Raw genomic sequence first — 22791 nt, forward strand, 5'->3', positions numbered from 1 at the left:
TTTCCCAGTTTTGCTCTAACAAATGACATACTAGGTCTACAGTGTAAGGCACTGGCCCATAGCCCTGTTACTGTACTAACAAACACCTACCTCCAAGACCACAGCTCCCTAGTGAGCACACACGCATACACACACACACAGACACACACTACAGAAGACTAGGAACTGGAGAACCAACACTACCTGTACACACCCTGCCACCCCTACCGCAGTTGTGAAGACACACTGGATCGTCAAGGCGGTGAAGAATGCCATGACAACAGACGGAACCCCCCCGCCCCGCAACTGCTCGTCTCCATGGCAACTGCTGAACATCTGGATTGCGGAGGAGTTTGGTGGAACACACACACACACAGGTTCCACTTGGCAGGTATCAAGTTGTTAGCATCCACACACAGCCTTCAGGAAAAATGAGGAAGAGAAAGGAAAAGGGAAAAGATGGCGAGGTCTGAACCAAACCCCAGTCCTCGTGTAGGTCACATAGATTAGAAAATCATCAAAATAATTGGAATGAGTGGAAATTATCTGAAGTAAGCCGAGTCCCAATTTTTTTTTTTTTTTTTTTTTGTACATGAAAATTGACTTTGGCGCTGTGGCATTTCATTGCATCTCTTCCAATGTTTCCACAGCTTTGTGTAGCCATGAGCTGGGGTTGGTTCAGACTTGACTCATAGCCATGTGTTAACTAGTATGGACGGGAGTGATGTTTTCTTTTCTTTTTTTGACTAGGTCTTTTCAAGATGAGCCCTAGCTAGGCAGTTAGTTAAGTAGTTTAGATGGTGAATACTTTATTATTATTATTATTATTGACTGAGCACTAACGAGAGAAAAAAAAATACCCCTTGTAACATACTTGACTGGACTTTCTTGCTCACATTTCAAGACATTTGACACGGGTTGTCGTCACTGGACCGGTGCTGGAAGCGCCGGTCCCGGTTCTCCCTCCCTGTAGCCGAAATAGAGTCCACTGCTTCACGTGAAGTGACTTTTCTCTTTTGTAGAGTTTCCACTTTTTACGCCAGCGCTAAATCCCGTGATCCTGGAGACAGAATGAAACGATATTATTAGCTTGATCTGCTTTTGCGTGTTCTGCAGATGTGTGTATGAGGCTGATTGCTAGACCGGGTTTACAAACCGAAAGCCAGCGGTGCTGATTGAGGTCCTCAGAATCAGCCAAATTGGAGCTTGACCTTTTCTGATCTCCTGCATGTGCACCAAACAAAGACAATTCAAATGTTCTGCCAAAGTTATCGCTTTAAAAGCGCATTGTTCCACAGACACAGCGTGTTTCACATCAACTGTTCAGCAGCATAGGAGGTAACACTTTATTTGGATAGTCCGCCTACAGTCAGAGAGTCCACAGAGTATTTTGTAACATTTCAACAACTTATTAGTTGGCGTTCGACAATTCAACTGTTTCGCTTTGTAAAATGTTTTAACATCTTATTAGTTGAGATTGAACAAACTGATTGTTTGCTTTCGGTTCCACACACCTAGTGTAATATGTAGGTATGTTCACCAATATGAGGGATCAGCCGAGCAGCATTTTGGTAAACAAACCGCGTCACTGGGTGGAAACTGTAATGAGACCCTATGGAGCCAGCCATGAGCCTCTCTGGCTATTTACATTTGTAAAACTGAAACAGTTCACACAACTTTAACACGACATGCCTATATTTGACATGAGACTCTTGAGCTACTTCTGCTCTCTCTCAAAATGTCAAAAATATATAAGCGATGTCATGTATAGTTTTTGAGATATTAACGTTTGGCACAACTCATACTAGGTAACTGCTGTGGTTATGGGTGTTTTGCGGTGACGTCACGATACTGTATACTGTAGATAATTTGTTAAACATAGGTTAAACAGTTGAATTGCTTATTGTCAACTAATGAGTTGTAGAAATGTTACAAATACTCTGTAGACTCTCTGTAGGCGGAATTATCCAAGTAAAGAAAACGGGGATGGTAAGATTCTGTAGGACACCCAGGATTAGCATTGGTTGTTTGTGATCATTCCCGTTATCTCCAGTATTTTGTTTGCCAACATATGTTCTGGATGAATTATGAAACATAATCTGAAAAGACAGCTGACAGCCCTGACTGTGAAGCGCTCTCTGCGTTCTCTCTGGTAGTTGAAAAGCTGTGAATGGGGGAGTCGCTAAAGTCTGCAATCGCTCGCTCGCAGACGTCCGTGCGTTTTGGAAGAGGAAGCGTGTCGGACCCAAGCTTTAAAAAGCATCTTGTACAGGCCGAGGGCGGAGGTCATCTGACGAACATTTCTCCCAATTGATTTCTTTAGCCAATGAACTGGCCCGGTGGTGTTCTGCCAATTGATTTATTTAGCCAATGAACTGGTTGTCTGGCATGAAGTGCAGCCGCTTGCTCCTCCCACCCGCCTTTTGGGTTTGAATGGCTGTGCCACAGTGCTGCTTCTGCCTCTGACATGAGCTCCTCGCCTTCTACTTCAATCTCTTTGATTGTGTTCAGGGCTGGTTTGTGTAGCGCCTCCTGAGGCCATGATGCCGGGCAACTTCATGAGCAAGTTTAGCCAGCAACTGTAACAACTGTTTTGCCGGGAGACCTGGTCTTCCTTTTTTAATGATTTGATATGATTTTTGGACCGCATCATTTGCTTAGTCCCATGCTTATTTATGGTCTCCAGTGGTTGCCTGTGTATGACTGCCTCCACTGGCTGCATCTTGGATCACAGGTGGGGTCAAATGTCTCTGTCACTGTCACTGTATGAACCTGTCTGGTCAGCTGGTCTCAGTTCAGCTGTGCTCCTCTTAACTGCATACGGGCTGAGGCTGACACCACCTCCTTTATAATGGCGCGATCCAGCTTCCAGTTGTTTTCATACAGAGCTGACAAGGCATCGATTTGGATTTGGCGCCATTTAAAAAGTGGCGGCCCATCGCTACGTTTGGCTTTAAGTGGTTTGCCTTTTTGACTGTGCTTGGAAAAGTGACTGTTTATTCAATTTGTTCCTCCAAAAACGACTTAATTGTGTGTACCATTATGTGAGAAGTTGTTTACATTGTGGAAACTGAACTGCTTGTTTTTTTGTTTGGGATTTTTTTTTATAGAATAAAGAAATGACCAAATGGTTGCTGTCACTGTGTCGATATTGGAGTAAATATCCACTCTCGAACAAGGCTTTATTCTCTCACTCTCTCACTCACACACACACAGATTTTCCTTCAATGCTGGATAAACCATCTGGATGTTTTCGGGGCCAGGTTAAAGCAGGTTAGTTTGACACATATTCAATGTATAGAGGGTATGCAACCCCACTGGAACACGCCCCCTCAATCAGGAATGAGTGTCAAAATGAGTGTCAAGTTCCTCCCTGAGCAGCAGGTGTCAGTTATCTAGGCTGATTACTGCATTCAAGCTCAGTCTTGCTGTGACTCAGTGGGCGTGACCCCACAGTGACTTCTGCCTCTGTGACATCACATGCATACCCTCTATAGGCAAGTGTTTTTCAGTCCTCATATTAAGTAAGTTAATTAGGTACTGTGGGCTGGACGACCAATCACTTGGAGGTTAGAAAATTACAGAATTGGAAATTACACAGCTATAAAAAAAAATCAAAATTGAATAATTAAATTAAGACTTACAAAATAGTTGTGTGTATTGTGTGCAAGTTTCCATGTGAACATCATCATCCGTTTTCAAATACCAAGTGTAGTGAAAACACCACCATCTGACTCCCAACAGGTTGGGCCACCTCAAGCTCTGGACATTCCTGCGGAGGGCTGGGGACATCAGCAGGTCTCTGGGTTAATCTGAGCATAAATGAAAGGATTTGTGTCTGTGTGAGAAACTGACCATAAACTGCTATATTTTATCTGATCGTCTGCAGTCTCCTAACAAGATTTACAACTTGCAAGTGGCTCAAAAGGCTGTAGCTGATTCAAACATGCAGGATCAGGTGGCATTGGTGATAGGCCACACGCTGCCTCCTAGAGGTGGCTCAGGGGAAAAGGTCTCCCTTCACCCCAACAGGCAGGCGGTGGCTATGGATGGCTCACAATCCTTCTTACCACCTTCCTAGACAAATTAAATTTCATGATTCCACTTCCATACTTTGCCCCGGGGGTCCTCTCGCCATTCCGAAGTGTCGGCATTCCGATCATTGACTTCTATGCTTTCGGAGAGGCGGCTCTTTTCATCTCCAAAAAAGGTTTCGCCATTGCGAAAGATATTAGATCCGCCATTCCGACATAGCATCTTGAGTTATTTAGCCTACAGGGGTGGGAGAGGTTAGGTTTAGGGTTAGGTTCTGGGGGAGGTTAGGTTTAGGCGTGGGGGGTGGGAGAGGTTAGGTTTAGGGTTAGGGTTAGGGTTCTTTCGCAATGACCAGACAGATCTCCATTGTGTATTTCCGAGTGCCGACATTTCGGAATGCCGGGGTGTCCCCCTTTGCCCCAGACCTCAATTTCTTGATTTATAAAGATACAGTTTTATGGGTATATCAGGATCAGAGATCATATTTTCCCATACTTGTCCAAGCATTTTTGTGTAATTTCCAAAGTTATCAAGACCTGTAAATGACCAAATGGCATTTCCATACATTTCCAGAGTTGAGCTGAAAATGCTTGTTTCATCTTCTGTTTGATGCTGACTCTAAAACACAACCATCATTCATACAACCTGTAGGCCTCTGACTAAATACTGATCACATTATTGTAAGCTATGAAAGCTGGCTGCACATGGAGTAGCATATTTATTGTGTCAGTCTATGCTAGTCGTACTCTGTAACGTTAGTTTAATCAATTGTCTACATGTTAGACGTGAAAGCAAACGGAAATATGTACGTTAACGTTAAACGGCTGAATAACACCGTTAAATGGTGTATGTTATGTTCGCTGCGGTGCAGAAATTACTTTACATGACGGTGATAGGCTGTATTCAGAGTACGTTATAATGTTATAAATATAGTCACGACGTTAACAACTAACCAATGCCGGGGGTCCGTATGGAAAGTGGAAATCGAAATGGTTAAAAGTTAAATAAATTTGGTCATTCAGTGGCATTTTACTGCCATGTAAAGTGACGACAAGTAACAGTTAGCCGCTAACATTAGCCACACAATTTTTTCTTTTGTGACCATTTTGACGCGTCGAGGCACGTAGCGTGCGTCAACGTAAGTACGTAGTCGACGTCATCGATTACGTCGACTCGCGGGGACAGCCCCTATAAGTGATGTCATATATGACATCATAAGTGACATGTCGCCAAGATATAAATAAGCGCTGTTTCAGCCTCAGCTGGATTGCCCCAATAAAAGCTTAAAGACATCTCCGTGATTCTCTGTCTGATCGATCACCTGCGGCGGGTTCCAATGTAAATAATCCGGCACATAATAAGTGGAAGCTACAACTTCCTTACAAAGTGGTGGATGAAACTGAAACCCCTCGTGAAACTTAATGTCACATACTGGACCCCCTCCTCGATGGCAGAATTGCCCCAGAAGAGGACAACCCGTGGCATGGAAGTTCCTGCCAATGAAGACAATGTTGGGTCCCAAATATGACGACAAAGTTCCGGAGGAGAATCGGTTTCATCCAAGCATGCTGACAAACTATTTAAAAAGTCTCGAGGTGAAAATGGGCCTGCTGGTGGATTTGACCAACACTCCTCGCTTTTATGACCGCAACGACATTGAAAAAGAAGGGATAACATATATCAAGCTTCAGTGTAAAGGCCATGGAGAATGCCCTTCAACAGAGACCACGAGGATGTTCATCGAGCTGTGTGAACACTTCATGGAGAAGAATCCCACACAGTTGATCGGTGTTCACTGCACACACGGCTTCAATCGGACAGGCTTCCTCATATGTGCGTACCTGGTGGAGAAGATGGACTGGAGTATGGAGGCAGCTGTGGCTGCATTCGGCCAGTCCCGCGCCCCGGGGATCTACAAGGGAGAGTACCTCAAAGAGCTGTTCCGTCTCTATGGCAACGTGGAGGACACACCCACCACCCCTGCGCTGCCAGAGTGGTGCTTCGACGGGGAAGCGGAAGACAACGACGGCAATATGATCGGCCAGGAGTCGGCGGGGTCAGTATTCCTGGAAGGCGTCACGATGAAAGGCATCACACAGGTCACCACGCAGCCCAAACTAGGAGAGCTCCAAAGACGGTGTCAGGAGTTTGCCGAGTGGGACAAATCTGCTTTCCCTGGTGCTCAGCCCGTGTCCATGGACAAGAGAAACCTCGAGAAACTGGAGCAGAAGCCATACAAAGTCAGCTGGAAGGCCGACGGCACGCGGTACTTGATGTTGATCAACGGAAAGAATGAGGTGCACATGATCGGCAGAGACAACACAGTCTTCCACATAGCCAACCTCGAGTTCCCTTTCCGGAAAGACCCCTGCATCCACTTATCCAACACTCTGCTGGATGGGGAGGTGGTCATTGACAAAGTGAATGGCCAGCCCGTTCCCCGCTACCTGATCTACGATATCATCAAATTCAATGGACTGCCTGTTGGCCAGTGTGATTTCAGTACCCGGTTGTTGTGCATAGAAAAGGAGATAATTTCTCCCCGGACGAAAAAGATGAAGACTGGACAGATTGACAAGACCCAGGAGCCCTTCAGTGTCCGAAACAAAGACTTCTTTGACCTTCATGCAGCACGCAAGCTACTGGAAGGCAGCTTCACGTCACAGGTCAGCCACAAAGTCGACGGGCTTATCTTCCAGCCGTGCGGGCCATACAAGCCCGGGAGATGCAATGATATCCTCAAGTGGAAGCCCCCCAGCCACAACTCTGTAGACTTCCGCCTCAAGATCACCAAAGAGGGAGGTGAAGGGCTGCTCCCCCAGACTGTCGCCTGGCTGTACGTGGGCCGGTATGACAGGCCCTTTGCACAGATGAAGGTCACTAAGGAGCTGAAACGGTATGACAACAAGATCATCGAGTGCACCTTCGTCAGCAACAGCTGGGTGTTCATGAGGCGGAGGGTAGACAAGAGTTTCCCCAACTCCTACGAGACGGCCATGGCTGTGTGTGACAGCATCCAGCATCCCGTCACTAAGGAAATGCTTTTGGAGTCTCTACCGCAGCACCCAGGGAGTGCAAAACGGAAACACTCCCCGGACCCAGACACTGAGCTAATGCCCCCTCCTCCCCCTCTGAAGAAACCCAACCGGGCCATCTCGTAGGCCCGTAGGGGGAGATAATCTAGACTTGCAGTGTATATATCCACGCCCCACAGCCCCAGCCACTTCATCCTCTCCACAGAACCCGACACATTGAAAGGCTTTTCTTACCTAGGCTATTCTTTTATTTTCTTGTGTCAACCATTTTATGTGAAGCACTTTGAATTGCCTCTGTGTATGAAATGTGCTATACAAATAAACTTGACTTGACTTACCCCCATCGCGTTTGTCTCAGCAGCCTTTAAAGACTTCGAAACCCGCTTTTTGATCGGCCGCCTCTACACCATTAGATTTACCTGGTAGAGCTCCTTGTACTAATCAGCAGGGGAATTGTTATGGCTACAAATGCACCTGGTGATGTGTACCTTGTTTATTTTTTGTTTAACCAGTTTCTTGTTTGTCTTCAAACGGGAGGGGAGGTCCGCGTCCGAGCAGGCGTATGGTTTGGTGCATGCCTCCGAGCAGGCGTATGGTTTGGTGCATGCCTCCGAGCGGGCGTATGGTTTGGTGCATATCTCAGAACGGAGGGTCCCGGTGGGGAGGTGGAGGTGGCCTTCCTCACTGCACGGTCTACAGTGCCTCCAAAGAAGCAACAGTCTATCCCACGCCTGGAGCTCAAAAGTCACGTTTTGTGGGCGTTCCCAGTGCTAGACACTAGACAGCCTCCCTCAGGTGGTTCTGTTATGATTGGAAACTTATGAAATGTCAGAATGAGCGATATCAAACTATCTCTGGAATATCATAAAATACATTGTTGACAATAAGTGTTACACAAAGTGTTTGGAAGTGGTATGAGCCAGTGGCTTATAGAGTTAGATAGCTGCATTAAGCTTTTGAGGTTGTGGGTTCAATCCTGGATACAGTGGCAGTTTTGAAAACCAACATCCTAAATAGAGATTGTAAAGCTCTGATGAAAGACTTAGAAACATGTTAGCCCCAGTGGCTCAGTGTTTACATACATTACATTCAGGTACGTAGTGTAGGCCTACCTGAAAGTTTTCAGGTTGTGGGTTGGAGCATGGGTCAGAGTCAGACAGTGAGTTTTTGAGGTCTAACAGCCAGAGGAAAGAGTTAAAAAAGCTCACAGAAAGGATTAAGGAGGCGTGGCAGGAGGAGCTTGGTGTTGACTTGTCTGAGGTTATATGGGACAGGAGTCTGTCTGTGGTTCAACTCTGCTCAATTAACAGCAGACACCAGCTGATCCAATTTAAGGTCACTCATTGTCTTCATTATTCCAAGTCCAGGTTGCACAAGATCCACTATCCCATGCTTTTTGGTTTTGCCCTTGGCTGTCTGGATTTTTGCTCGGAGTCCTCTCTGCTCCTCAGTGCAGCAGTCTCTGACACAGGGGATGACTGTCGCCAAGAGACTCATTCTGAAGGAGTGGAAGTCTTCCTCTCCACCTTCTTCTAAGCTGTGGCTGGCGGACATGTTTTCGGTTATAGGTATGGAGAGACTCCGGTTCCTGAGGACCAATTCTCTGCTATTTGGGACCCATTTCTGGCCTACTTAGACGCGATTGAAAGCAACAAGTAACTTTCCCAGCTGACTTTTCATGGACCCCTTGCATGGGATCCCATGCACATCTCTTACAAGCACAATAAGCACTTGATAGCACAACGTTGTAACATTTGAATGTTGAGATATATATATATATATTTTTTTTTTGTTCTGTTTTGTCTGAGCCTGTTTTTGTTCTGAACATTGTGGTGTGGTGTGATGCGACCCTCATTCACAAACTCCTAAATTGTCTCGTCTACACCAAAAACAATCTCCATGCACATTTAAAAAAAAAGAAAAAAGAGACAATCTCGATGGCCAAGGGCTAACGTGCTCGAATATACCCGGGCTGAGGAGTGGTGTATAGTCACACCACCTCCCCTTAAGCACATGGCTGTGGGGGGGGAATCGAACCCGGGCACGGGAGCTGGCAGAGTGAGATTTTTAAGGTCGAACACGCTAACCAGTCGGCCAAAGAGACTGTCCCATTCACACTTGTTTCCAGCGCAACTCGACTTCAATAATCCCTTTTAAATGCTATTAAAATGTTATTTTCTTGTATCTCACAACAACATCGTGAAAGTTCTACAATGTTTAAAATTGACTGGCTATAGATTACTTTTTTTATACAGTGTATGAGCGTGCGGAACCTGGTTCGATTCCCTCTGCCAGTAACTGGATCGACCGTTCCCGCTGCGGTGGGGTGATAATGCGTGTCCCCCCTGACAAGAGCTGTTCCCTAACCCTAAGCCCCGCCCCCACACACAAACATAAAAAAGAACGTTGCAGGTGTTTTGTCATTATAATGCGTAGCATTGCACACTGCTTTCAGAGCACTTTATGCCAATGATGTAAAGTATGATCGACTTGCATAGTCCTACATTTGGTATGGCTCTCTCCACACATACCATGTCAATCACATAATACTGTAATATCTGGGTTTATGTACCTGCCTGTGTACTCGCTGTTGGAGTGGCCTATAGGAGGCAGACTTCTCCCTGATCAGGGATTGAACCATGGGGATTGGAGGAACACTGAGACTGTCAGGTAATAAAGGCTAAACCAGCTTATTCTGCTGAGCTACTTCTGAGTTGTCATGCGCTCGCTCATCTTCATCATATTTCTACAAGGGTTCACACTACAGACAGCAATAACACGAGTAAGCTATGAAAGATAGCTGCACAGTGCAGAGCTTCCTTCACTGTGTCAGGCTATGCTAGACAGCCTCAGGTGGTTCTATATGATTGGACACTTTTGGATACGATAGCAAAAATGGATTTAGTCACTTGTCCTGTGATAAAGAAATTCTTGTAGTAAAAGGCCCTTGCATGCCAAATAATGTACACAACGTCACTGCAACTATGAGGTCATCAATGATGTCATAAGTGAAGTTGTGATGTGATCATTGATGTCATACATGCAAATCATAGATGCCAACGGCCATAAAACACCAAAAAGAAGAAGTTGCCAAATAAGAAATTATGACAGCCCTGTAATATTCTCTTCTGTGAGGGGTCCTATGGCATTATCAACATCAACTAACTTCTGATGTCCTCGACTAAGACTCAATCAATGTATTTTTATTTATTCACACACACACACACACACACACACACACACACACACACACACACACACACACACACACACACACACACACACACACACACACACACACTCTCTCTCTCTAGCTAGCTAAAGCTCTAGCCTAGGTTAGTTGTTGTGTTGCTACTTAGCCTAGCACAACACCAACACTCTCAAAATAACTTAGTGTCTTTGATCATGAAAATTAAGAAATTAGACAAAAAAGCTTACGTGTCACAAAATGCCTCCCACAAATTCTGGTATGGAGACTTGGCTCCCAGGTCTTCGCAGCCAGCTTGTCTTTCTTCTTACTGGTAACGTTAGCTGTAGTAAGCCTCTGCAGCCGAATACGCCGAATCCAGAGTTCTCTTTGCTCATGTTTGCCCTTTGCAGAGGGAATTCTGAATAATCCAAATCTTGACCCGCTCTTTATGGTTACTGGACACCCAACAACACAACACGAACGAACCATTTTTGTCTTCTTTGTCTGTTTTTGTCTTCAACACGTCAGTTTGTGCCGTTCACCGCCATTATAATGTGTGGACCCAGGGGTACCCGGAAGTAAATGTAAACATCCCGGTGATTTGGTCTATAAAGTAGTCAGATAATAAAGATCCCCAATTATAGTTTTGTGTCCTGTGTCATTCAAATTTCACCAGGCTACACAACATTGCACAATTGTGCATTGTGACATCACTGATGATGTCATCAGTGTTGTGACATCACTAATGATGTCATCTAGCATTGTGACATCACTGATGATGTCATCTATTAATCGCTCATCCTTCCTCTACATAAGATCAGCTCTCCCAGTACCTCATCCACTCTACAACAGCAAGGAGGCAAGTAGCTCATCCTTCCTCTACATAAGATCAGCTCTCCCAGTACCTCATCCACTCCACAACAGCAAGGAGGCAAGTAACTTGTGTGTCTGAGTGTCTGTTTCTCTGTCTGTACACCTTTCTGGAGATGAAGAAATATTTCCAGCCCTAGTATGAGTGTTAACATATGATAGTGTTTTATTGTGTTTTAGGAAGCAAGGGTTCAGCTGTACCCTAGGACAGAGAAGACACATATGAAAGAATTGTGTGCTACAGTATTGTTATTCACACTTTCACTTTTGGTCTGTGTCTAGATATGGCTGATGCCACCAGTTTCCTGACTGAAGAGCTGTTTCTCTGCAGCATCTGTATGGATGTGTTCACTGATCCAGTCTCCATACCATGTGGACACACCTTCTGCAAAAACTGTATCACGCAGCAGTGGGATGTTAATGTCCCGTTCCAGTGTCCTATGTGTAATTATCTTTTCTACACAAGATTTGAGCTGCATGTCAATACTTGCATAAATAAGATGGCTGCTCAGGCCAGGAAGTTAGTTGGGATGAAAGCCAAACCAGGAGAAGTTCCCTGTGACGCCTGCCCTGGGACCAAACTGAAGGCCCTGAAGTCCTGCCTGGAGTGTCAGGCCTCCTTCTGTGAGATTCACCTGGAGCCTCATCAGATAAGCAGAAAACTGGGAAGACACAAGCTGATTGATCCTGTGGAGAACCTGGAAGTCAGGATGCGTAGGAAACATGAGAGAGCACTGGAGCTGTTCTGCAAGCAGGGCCGATTCTAGGGGGTGGCAGGGCTATGCCCACCCAAAAATTAATCTTGCCGACCCCAATTTTTTTTTTTTTATCTCCCTTTTTGAATTCCATGCGACCGCACTTAGGGTCGCGATCCGAAGGTTGGAGACCATTGGGTTAGTTAAGGGCACCCAGTTATAGCTTTAATTTGATTTGAGAAATAAGCTCATCCAATGAAAAGAATATTATGGAGTTGATTATTTTAACAGACTTGTCTTAATAAGCATGAAGATGAATTTCTTCTTTCAATGGAGCTCTCCACTGAGAGAATTAGACTTCCTGTCTGTGAAAAAGGCCCAGTAACTACTAATGTCTCTCGTCTTTTTACTTTTCTTCTTCTTGGCAAACTGGTTTAGTTTTATCGGGGGGAAATGTTAGTTTCCAACTCAGCTTATAGGATGCACCACTGTACGCTCTACTCTTTGGTTGCTTGGTCCTCACTTGCTACACGCAGGTTTCAACATTGGTACGTTTTTATTTATAAGGCTAATGATTGATTGATTGATTAGTTAAAGTTAAAGAACCATTAAAACTCCAGATTGTGGTTGATATTATAAATCATGTATTTTTCTTTATATTTGAATTGTAACTTTCTTGAATCTTCTTTTTGCTTGTTAGGACCCCCTCGAAAACGAGATGATTCATCTCAAGGGGTTTTTCCTAAATGAATAAACTTGAATATATATATTATATCCTCTTTTTCTTTGATGTATGGTGTTACTACTTGTTGCATTGCATCAAGCACATGGATCATAAAAACGTCATTGAATGTAATCACTATTTCAGGAGTGTGACATTTTCCAGCTTCGTTGTAACATGTCCAGGTGACAATGGCAAAGTAAAAAAGGTGATTAGTGTCATAGCTGTGCCTGGGTACATACTCTATATACTGAGCATTTTAATTCTACACAATTACTAATGAGCATTAAAATGAGATTAAAACACATTAAACAGCAAATTGAGCAAGTGGTCTGTCTACGCTTCAGGTATCGACGGTGAAAACACTCTTGGCTGAAATGAGTCAAGTATACCTGTCTTACCCATCTTATACCTGGATTTTATGGGTTTTTGCTCCATATTTGCTCCACATATAATGCGAGGTGTGCTAATACCAGTGTAACACTCACTCACTGTTCATCTAATGAAGTCTTATAAATGTGCTATTAGAGTTTTCTTATTGAAAGACTGTGGGCTCTATTCTCCCACAGGCCATCGGCGCTAAAACGGGCCTTAAACGCAAAAAAACGTGCCTTGCGCCTGTTTTGGGACGATATCAATATGGCTTTACGCTGCCAAATGCGCTTTAGGCCGAATGGGCGTGGCGCAGTCCCAGAATGGGCCAGAGTGGGCGTGTCGGCGCTAAATACCAGCCTACTGCTATCTTCCCACCTGGCGTAAATTTAGCGCTTTGCGCTTTTGAAAACCAGGCCTATTCAGAGTGGCCAGTTGCGCAGAGCGCTCCCCTCTGGCTCTCTCCTCTGTCACCCTTCTCTGTGTCACTCTCTCCCTCTCTCCTCAGTCTGACAGGCACAATACCGACTGTCTCTCTCTGACTTCCTCGCTCAGACAGACACAACACACGTCCTCATAGCTTTCAAGGGGCGTTACGTGCTGCCGGGAACGCCCATCTGGCGGTCAAAAAAAAAACTTGTTCATTGAATCCGCTGGGTTCACACTACAGACAGCAATAACACGAGTAAGCTATGAAAGATGGCTGCACAGTGCACAGAGCTTCCTTTACTGTGTCAGGCTATGCTAGACAGCCTCAGGTGGTTCTATATGATTGGACACTTTTGGATACGATAGCAAAAATGGATTTAGTCACTTGTCCTGTGATAAAGAAATATATCCTGAACTGGATGCATTAGCAATGAATTTTGAAGAATTTTTGTGCAGTTTAGACTTGGCAATTATACTTTATTCGTGTTCAGAGGTAAGGGACAGAGTGGTAACCTGTGCTGACGAGAGCATGGTGTGTAATGTATCTCAGCTTGTAGAATCGCTCCTATCCTTCCTTATTCAATTACAGCAGCCGCCCTGCTGAAGAGTCCTTGAGCAATATGCTGCCAGCTCCAGGGCTGCTGCTCTGCATCTGACCTTTAACCTCTCTGTGGAGCAGGAGAAGAGAGCCTCCACTAGGATCAGTAAAGTATCCTGTTACACCACAAACTATCAAACAATAGTTTTTCAACCATAATCTAAAATAACATCAACCTAGTTTAAATAACATTGACCTAGTTTAAATAACAACCTAGTTTTTCATATAATGCATTTGTTTTTATTAAAGGAACATTTTGGGAGATTCACCTATTTGCCATCTTCCTGATAGTAAGACGAGAAGATAGATGCTCTTCTATTCTCTGTGCGTGTAGTAGAAAAATTGCAACCCGCCCCTTTCGCTAGTTAGCTTTAAGCACGATGAATGGTAGTCATCGGTACTGGCTAGGGCCCTCACTCAGGTACACCAATATTTTAGGGCGCTGTCTAAATCGTCAATGTTGTGAATGAGACCAACCTTCATGATCGTATGAATGATGATGGTGTTTGGATGAACACTGAAACGTTAGCTTGCTACCTTGTTAGCCCAGTTATATTTACTGTTTAAATAAATCTAAACAGTAAACAGTGTGTATGAAACAAAAAGTAAAAATAAATAAATCTGGGGGGAAAAAAACAGATCCCTGAAGAATTTTCTTAGATGGTTTCCAATGACTGGACAGAACAAGCGTAGACGAAAACATCTTCTACTCCAAATCCTTGTGATGTAAAAACGATCCCATAATAATAGAGAAAAAATAGACCATCCTTGTAGTGATTACCGGTCTTCTCTTCCTCACCGCACTCTGGACAAACACCACGAACCTCTCCGTTACGCTGGCTTTAAATGCAACAAGTTTTAAAAATTTTAATATCATTGTTTTTATTACTATCATTGTAATTTTTCATCATTTCGTCTTTGCACAAAAAAACAAAAACAAATAATACATTTTTTCAGGAGTTGATCACCCCTCCCAACCCCGATCCCACCACTACAGTTACAGTTTGCTCAAAACACATTTAAAATCAATGTAAATTACAGCAATGTAAAACGAAATAATGTAAAATAAAATCAACCCTGAAAGAGATAATAATATAACAGCAACAGCCATAATAATAATTAGAATCCAATACCCAGCACCTTAATACGATCAACTTTTAAAGAAAAAAAAAAAGAGAGGGGAAAAAAATCTGACGTATTAAAAACTGAAAGAAAAAAACGACAGTGTGTCATTGTGAAAGAAAGAAAGTGTTGAGTTAGGTACAACCTGCTGACGAGACTGATGCTTGTGACCCATCTGTTTACCAACCCCCCCCCCCCTGCTTTTCCTATCTCCATAACCAGCTAAGCTCTTGGCCCTGCTGGCTTCAAGAAACTGGAGCGATGTGCATAAACACAAAGGGAGAGAAGAAACTGGAGCGATGTGCATAAACACAAAGAGAGAGAGGCGGAGAGAGAGAGGCTCGGCTTCTTCTTCTTGTTTTTTGTACGTTGTATAACTTGTATGTGCTCTGATAGAACGTTCGTTTGAGCTTCTTCCACACAGCCGGAGGATAATGCTGTCTTTCTCGCTGCCCATCCTGCTCTCTCCCCCTCTCACCTCTCTCAGTTTCAAGCCATTCTGGACCGGTAAGGCTGTTAAAAATAAACGTGGAAATAAAAAAGAAAAATGGCCAAAAAGTGAACAAGCAGTAGTCGTCACCGCCACAGTCATCAACACCGTTATACATCTCCTGTATTTGGGGGGTCACTGGTGTGTGTACACTAAGAGATTTGTGTGTGTGTGTTAAAGTGTGTGTGTTTAAAAGGTGCACTACACTGAAAGGCAGCAATGATATGATCCGACATGACCACCCACCCCGACCCTCCCACCTCCCTCCAAATCGAAATCTGTACAACCCCCCCCACCCATTTTTTGAACGACACAAAAATATAATATTATCAAATCAAAAGTAGAAGAGAAACTAATTCACCATTCATTGATGTTTTTTTTTTTTTCATTTTTGTTTTCCAGTGATTTGTAATATACTCAACGCACACACTTTTTTTTCTTAAATACTCCGAAGATAGCTTGTTGTGTGTTATTTTTTCTCTTTGGGAACACATGTAAGTAGAGAGAGAGGGAGGGAGGGAAGGAGAGAGGAGCTGTTGGAAAGAGGAGAAGTGGGAGAAAATCCATCATTTCCAAGTGTCAGGGTCGACATTCTGGGAGTGAAGGCGTGATGCAACCCAACAAAAAAAAAAGAACGAAAGGGGGGAAAAAAGACAAAGAAATCAACGTTTCATTCTCGACAATAGTAAGGAACATTTATGTGCTGACGTAGGTGACGGAAAAACAACAACCCTAAATTTCAATTATTCTTCAAAGAAAGGCAACGTAAAATCCACCGGCAACTCCGTCCGCCAGTCTTTCCCTCCCTCCCCGTTTCTCACATCCCCCTCTTTTCCAGTGCACAACTCTTTTTTTTTTTTAAAGCAATCAGCAATAAAAAGAGGAAGAAACTAAAATAAAAAATGAACTCAAATAAAAAAGAACCAATACGGACTTAAAAGGTGCAGTCCGCACGGATCGACCACAACATCAAGTCTAATTGGCCCGGGGACTCGATGGCAAGAGGGATGGGTTGGTGAAAAAGTGAGAAATTGAGGGAGTGACGGGACGAGAGACATGGACGTTTATGTGCTAAGTTCAGTTTGATATTACAGGGAGAGAGGGAGATGGGAAAGACTTGTGTGCAGGGGGTAGTGGAGTGTCGTGTGTGTGTGTGTGTGTGTGAGAGAGAGAGAGAGAGTGTGTAGGGAGTTTCAAACAAAGTTACTTTCGGGGTGGGGGGGGGGATTGGGGTTAGAGAGAGTCCTTTAAGCGACCGAGCAACCAGTCGAGCATTTCCTGGAAGAGTCCGTCCGTCCGATCCGTCTGGTTTGTGGCTCAGTCCGAGTCCATTTAGTTTAGGGGAGAGAATCGTCCTCCAAATTCAACCGAAAACTCCTCGGCGAGCAGTTTTCCCGGCAAAAACCAAAAGCCACCACAGCTCGCCAGAGAGCGGGTCGAAAAGGTCTTTTCAAGCAGTCCTCCGTTCTCTTTCCTCTCTAGCCTCCATCTTAATCATCCATCCATACCGCGCTCCCTCCCCCCCCCCCCCAATCCCCCCACCCCCCAGGTGGCAGAACCGTGCTGAGAAACTGAATAAATAGCAGGAAGTGACAAAGAGTGGTCAAAGTGATCAAAAGTGTGACTCCTTTTAAAACTGTTAGAGCAGATCGGACATGCAGAGAGAGAGAGAGAGTGGAACGTCTAAGTAGAACTTGACGAAAAGAAAAAACCCTGTCGAGGAGGAGAGTGAGAGAGATGAGAGTGAGACAGAAAGGACCCCGGTCTCATGTCTGTAAGTACTTCACAAACTCGGGAGTGAAATCGAGTTTTGGAACCCTGGGGAGGGGGGGAACCTTGGGAACAAAAAACTTCTAGAAAAGAAAAACGTTTTCTAGTCTCAGAACAAACCGATAGCCCTACTTCACAACCTTCTGGAGAAGTAACGATCTTGTATTTTTTCTAATGTGACCCCGCTGTTTCTCTCACCTCACCTGTGTCCATAATACTTCCCTGACCCCCCCCCCCCCCTGCCCTCCCCATCGCCCGAGCCAGCCTTCCTACAGCATCGTCTTCGTCCTCGCACTCCACCGTAGCTACCTGCCCCCCCCCCCCCCCCCCCCCCCTCCCCCACCCCAGCGGATCTTAACCTCATCTCTCCCCCCATTCGCCGCTTCCCCTCCGGCAGCCGCTCACAGCTTGAGCTCGTTGGCCACCTTGGAGGCGATGTTCTTGAAGGCGATGGATGTGCCGGAGATCCGCTTGAAGCGCACGCCGTTGAGGGAGAGGCGCGGCAGCTTGCACACCTCCATCTCCCACTGGACGAAGTCGTCGCGCGCCGGGTTGCCCGACACGCACAGCAGCATGTAGCGCTCGCGCAGCTCGTACTCGCAGCTGTTGGAGTCGAGCACCTTGCGGATCTCGCGCATCATCTCCGCGGGCTCCATGGATGACGTGGTCTTCATGGACCAGGTGAAGCGCAGCGAGCGTGGCTTGGACGGGTCCTTCTGGCCGGCGAGGGGCGGGGGTGTGCCGGTGCCGCCTGGGAGGGGGAGAGAGGAGAGGGAAGGTTAATGAGAGACATTTACAGTAAAAAAAACGCCATACGTTTTCCAGACCTCGATTTGTTTTGAAGATTTTGTCTGGTGTTCAATATGATTTACGCAGACTGCCCCTGCTAACTAGGTCACATTGCTGTATAGATGAAGACTGTTCAGACTGCCCCTGCTAACTAGGTCACATTGCTGTATAGATGAAGACTGTTCTTCACAGCGACAAATATCATAATATCGGAGATGATTGGCAGAGTTCTTACATTGTTTCTTTTAGAAAAAATGCTGATTTTCCAGGCAGAACCTACAATATGTTCTTAGCTGGATTTGATTTTGGTGCAGGGTATTTGATATAATGCATGCTGACAGTGTCTGGGTAATAAGAGCATCCCTCAATTTGAACATTATTCTTCACATCAACTAAAACTGTGGATTCAAAGTGCGTCTACAACATAACCGCTATAAGTACATGTGTATCAGACCTGAACCACAACATTTCCGATACTTTTCCAGACTCCCCCCCCCCCTCCAAATGACCAAACTATTCAAGACCTGGAAATGATTCATTTTGAATACTTTTCCCAGACCTTCGTAGGAACACTGTGAGAATAGAGAGGAGAGAGAAAGCGAGGAGGGAAGAGATGATGAGTGGAGAATGAGGAGAGAGAATTGTGGAGGGGGGGGGGGGGGGCAAGAGGATGAGAGCGATGGAAGAGAGAGGGAGCGATGATGAGAGTTAGAGAAGAAGGCAATGTGGAGAGAGGGGGGAGATAAGGGAGAGCAATAGAGGAGGGAGGAGGAGAAGAGAACGAGGGGAAACAAAGGAGAAGACGACGGATGGCAAAAGGCGAAGGGAAAGTAAAAGAGATGTGAGAGAGCAGCAGAGAGGGAGGAGAAAGAAAGGAGGGAAGAAAGGAGTGAGAGTGAAAAATGGGGTCAAGAGCGTTGGAAAAGAGATAGAATAGCTGAAAATGTCATGTTGATCCTTTGCATAAAACAGAAATCCTAATGCAGGAATAACTCTCTCCAAATGATATGCGGCCAAACTGATATTTGAGCTAATACCAATGGAATATCTAACCAGCGATTTTAATGTAAGACAGGTGATATAGGTGAACAGGTGAAATATGCTGGTAAAAGACTTACGGATACTATATTAAAGGAAGTGATAGATTACAGTACTGAAAATTGGCAAAGTGACATTTTTGGGTCATAAGGTGGTATATTACTTTATTTCTTTAATGCTTTTTATTATTTATTCATTTCTGTGCTTTGTTTTCAGAGTTTTCTTAAAATTCAAAATCTTTTATAACTTATCTTTTTCTCTCTCTCTCCAGATGTTTAGTTGTTGCGTCACTGTAGATTGTAATGGACTGAGCGTTTCCTTATACATACATGCTATGACATTTTCCACATAGTTACGTGAATGTGTGCAATCGTTTCTTCAAGTATATTACGAGCTATATGTGCCACGTCTCAGGGATCTAAGTCAGATGTTTAGTTCTTGTTTAGTTCTGTGTATTGTATTGTTTGATTTGTGTTTAAAAGCACAATGAAAATAGTAGAAAAAAAAGAAAGAAAGAAAGACATGCAGCGTACCGGTGTTACCGGATCCTGGTGAGGAGTTGTTCTCGTCATTGTTGGTGGTGGTGGAGGAGGAGGAGAGAACGCCGCCGGACGTCTTCTCCGACTTGTCCACTGTGCTGCTCAGCATGGACCTGGATGGAGGGATGGAAGGAGAGGGAAGAGAGGGTCGAAGAAGATGAGAGAGGAGGAATGAGTTGGTTTGGAGAGAAGGAGAGAGAGAGATGGGAGGAAGTGAAAGAAGAGAAGAGAGAATTGAGCAGAGAGAATTGAGAATATAAAAAAAACAGAGGGAAAAGGGAGGGAGGAAAGGAGGGAGGGGAAATAAACGGGAGAGGAAGAGGGAGACGATGAGGAATGTGGAAATGAATGAAGACAAAAAAGACAAATAATAAGTACCCCTGTGTGTGTTGGTGTGTATGACATGCAGGCCGCTGAGCTGTGTGTGTGTCTGAGTGCATGTAGGTGTGTGTATGACATGCAGGTCGCTGAGCTGTGTGTGTAGGTGTGTATGTGTATGCTGAGCTGTGTGTGTGTCTGAGTGCGTGTAGGTGTGTGTTGGTGTGTATGACATGCAGGTCGCTGAGCTGTGTAGGTGTGTGTGTGTATGTGACACACAAACACACATTTGGGTACTGGAAGAATTTCTGTTGCCCACTCTCACACACCACCATGCACATCAGGCAGACACACTCGCTCACCGGGATGCTACCATTCACTGCCGGTCTAATCTCCCGCCCCCTGATTGGTTAAGACTGAGCATTATCACCATCACCGACCAATTACATCCCCGTTAAGAGCCCGCTCCCAGGCACTCACAACAAGCATGGCTCAGATATCATCTACTGATTGGGTCTGCTCTACTGATTGGCAGGCGTTTGGTTGAGTCTGGGAATTTGTTTCTGGGTTTTACCGTCTGTTCTGTATCTCACCTGCTCCCCTCATCCCGACCCTCTCCCTCATACGGACTCCTCGAGAAAAATCAACACAAGTTTAGTCTTTTGAGGGCTAGGGGGCGACATTTTGCTCTACAACAAACAGTACCACTTACTCGGCTAGCTGGGCACAGCCGCGCCGCTCTCCATGCCTGCCAGACAGTCCCAAATCCAAACACATAAGACTCCTCATACGAAAGATCAAATCAATTCCACTCTGCTCCACTTTCAGTCCACACCTCTGAACAGGGCCACTGTGGACTACACAGTCCACAATGCACTGCAGTGTGTGACTGCATCACTATGGCAACTACACCATGCCCCAGCGCCCAGTGGCAGTCTGTGCAACCACTTCAATTACATTTCTGGAAGCAGATCAGGGATTCATTATGACACAGGGTCAAAAGATGAGCAAAGAAAAGAGAAAACAGCATGGATCTGGGAAAGGTAACGGTCTTGAACATAATAACAAAACGGAATGGTACCGTTTGGGGCAGTTTACAAGACGAAATGAACGGTTTAGAACAATGGAACAGTTTGGAAGAGAAGTAAAACAGTTTGCAACAGAATGGAACAGCTTGGAATGAAATGGGAGTGGTTTGAGACCAAATCGAATGGTTTGAAAGCGAATGGAATGGGTATTTTGGGTGATATTGCGATGGTTTGGAACAGAATGGTCGGCATGGCGAGGGCAGCTCCTGTGACTAAGGGAGGCAAGGAACATTAATACTCCCACCACCGTGGTTAAAACCTTCTTATATTAGTAACACTGGACCTAAAACACAGGCTAACTGCTTAAGACAGACACACAAACAGACACACACACACACACACACTCATTTAGTGAGAATAATTGTACCTACAGACAAGCTAACTCCTAAAACACACACACACACCAGACAGACAGGGACACACACGCACATATTCGCTCTCATACAGACGGAGAAGACTGAAAACAAACAAAAACAGACAATGAAGACGGAATCACAAAGACTGACAGCAAGACAGGAAACAAACAGCTCACATGCAGACAGACACTGGGGGGAAATAACAGACAAGACAAATTCAACAGGCTCTAGTCTTGTTTTCATTCTATTGTGGGAAAAGACTTCATTCCAGTTCTGCCCCATAACAAAAACAAACAAAACAAAACATGAAATACCTCCTGCAACAAAAACATGGTTAATGTACATTGTTAAATGACATGTGAGAGAGGTGACAAGGTGACAAAGCTGCACCTCAAATGACAGTGGTATGTTGAACAATATGAAATGGTGAGTTCACTTGTGCCATTGTGAAAGTGATAAAGTCTAAGGGATGGCTTAGTCCCTGATACACATCACCTATATCTTTATAGATCCACTACAATTAGGACCTGTGCATAATATACCAATCTTATGTTTTGCACTAAAAACTAGACATTGGCCAGACTGATGTAGATTTAGATATAGGGCAGGTAAATTGTTCCTCCCTCATATTTTAACGTTGTGTGTATATTTGTATACGGGGATGTATTCAATAAGGTCTGAAATTCATTAAATTGCCCCAATGCAACCTTGGCAGAAAATGGAGTGTGGCAGTTCATCAATGTGCAGAGCCAATAATAATGAGATGCAGTTACATATATTTACCACTAGGTGGAGCAGTGATCCAGATTAAAAGAGGAAAACTGCTCCACCTGCTGGCAAAAACACAGCCAACCAGCCAGTGGTGTGGTAAAGGCTTGTGTGTATTTGAGGTGTGGTTCAACATGTGTATAAACATGAGCATAAAAAGGTGTGTGCGTAGGTATGTAAATGTGTGTGTGTGTGTGTGTGTGTATGTAAACGTGTGTTAGTGTGTGTGTATGCGCGCGTCCACAGCATAAAGGTCTTTTCCAGCCAGAGTAGGTCAAAGCCATCCAGTACTGTTGTTGTTGCTGCTGTTAGAGGGAGCCAGTGCCAGAGTGGAAAACAGAGCCATGAAAGAATGAAAGAGTGCAGCCTCCAGAAAGAGTGCAGCCTGAGGAAAACACTGCAACCCCATCCCTCCTGTGTCCCCGCCTCCTCTCTACCTCTGGCCAATCCTGTGTCCCCGCCTCCTCTCTACCTCCGGCCAATCCTGTGTCCCCGCCTCCTCTCTACCTCCGGCCAATCCTGTGTCCCCGCCTCCTCTCTACCTCCGGCCAAAACAAAACAAAACATCCAAAATAAACCAAAAATAGCC

The 22791-nt window shown here is 44.8% G+C and overlaps 1 protein-coding gene and 1 pseudogene across 7 annotated transcripts in view; one reads left to right on the forward strand and one right to left on the reverse strand.

Moving 5' to 3' along the window:
* The first annotated feature begins 5435 nt into the window (after positions 1-5435).
* LOC310779590 (mRNA-capping enzyme pseudogene) lies at positions 5436-7175 on the forward strand (annotated as a pseudogene). Its single transcript has one exon. The product of its transcript is annotated as an mRNA-capping enzyme pseudogene (transcript).
* Positions 7176-17682: 10507 nt separating this feature from the next.
* Positions 17683-22791, reverse strand: part of mark2b (MAP/microtubule affinity-regulating kinase 2b) — a 71391-nt gene continuing 66282 nt past the window's right edge. For 4 of the 6 annotated variants that reach the window (XM_083640535.1, XM_083640537.1, XM_083640533.1 and 1 more), the window contains 3 exons: positions 20584-20619; positions 19667-19785; positions 17683-18057 (listed from right to left, as the gene is read on the reverse strand). In XM_083640535.1, the coding sequence (XP_083496661.1) occupies positions 17708-18057; positions 19667-19785; positions 20584-20619 (505 nt within the window). In that variant the 3' untranslated portion in view covers positions 17683-17707. The remainder of the gene's footprint in view (positions 18058-19666; positions 19786-20583; positions 20620-22791) is intronic. The other 2 variants (XM_083640536.1, XM_083640534.1) reach the window with 1 other exon arrangement.

Source organism: Poromitra crassiceps (genome assembly GCF_964638095.1).
Source record: "Poromitra crassiceps genome assembly, chromosome: 7".
NCBI lineage: Eukaryota > Metazoa > Chordata > Actinopteri > Beryciformes > Melamphaidae > Poromitra > Poromitra crassiceps.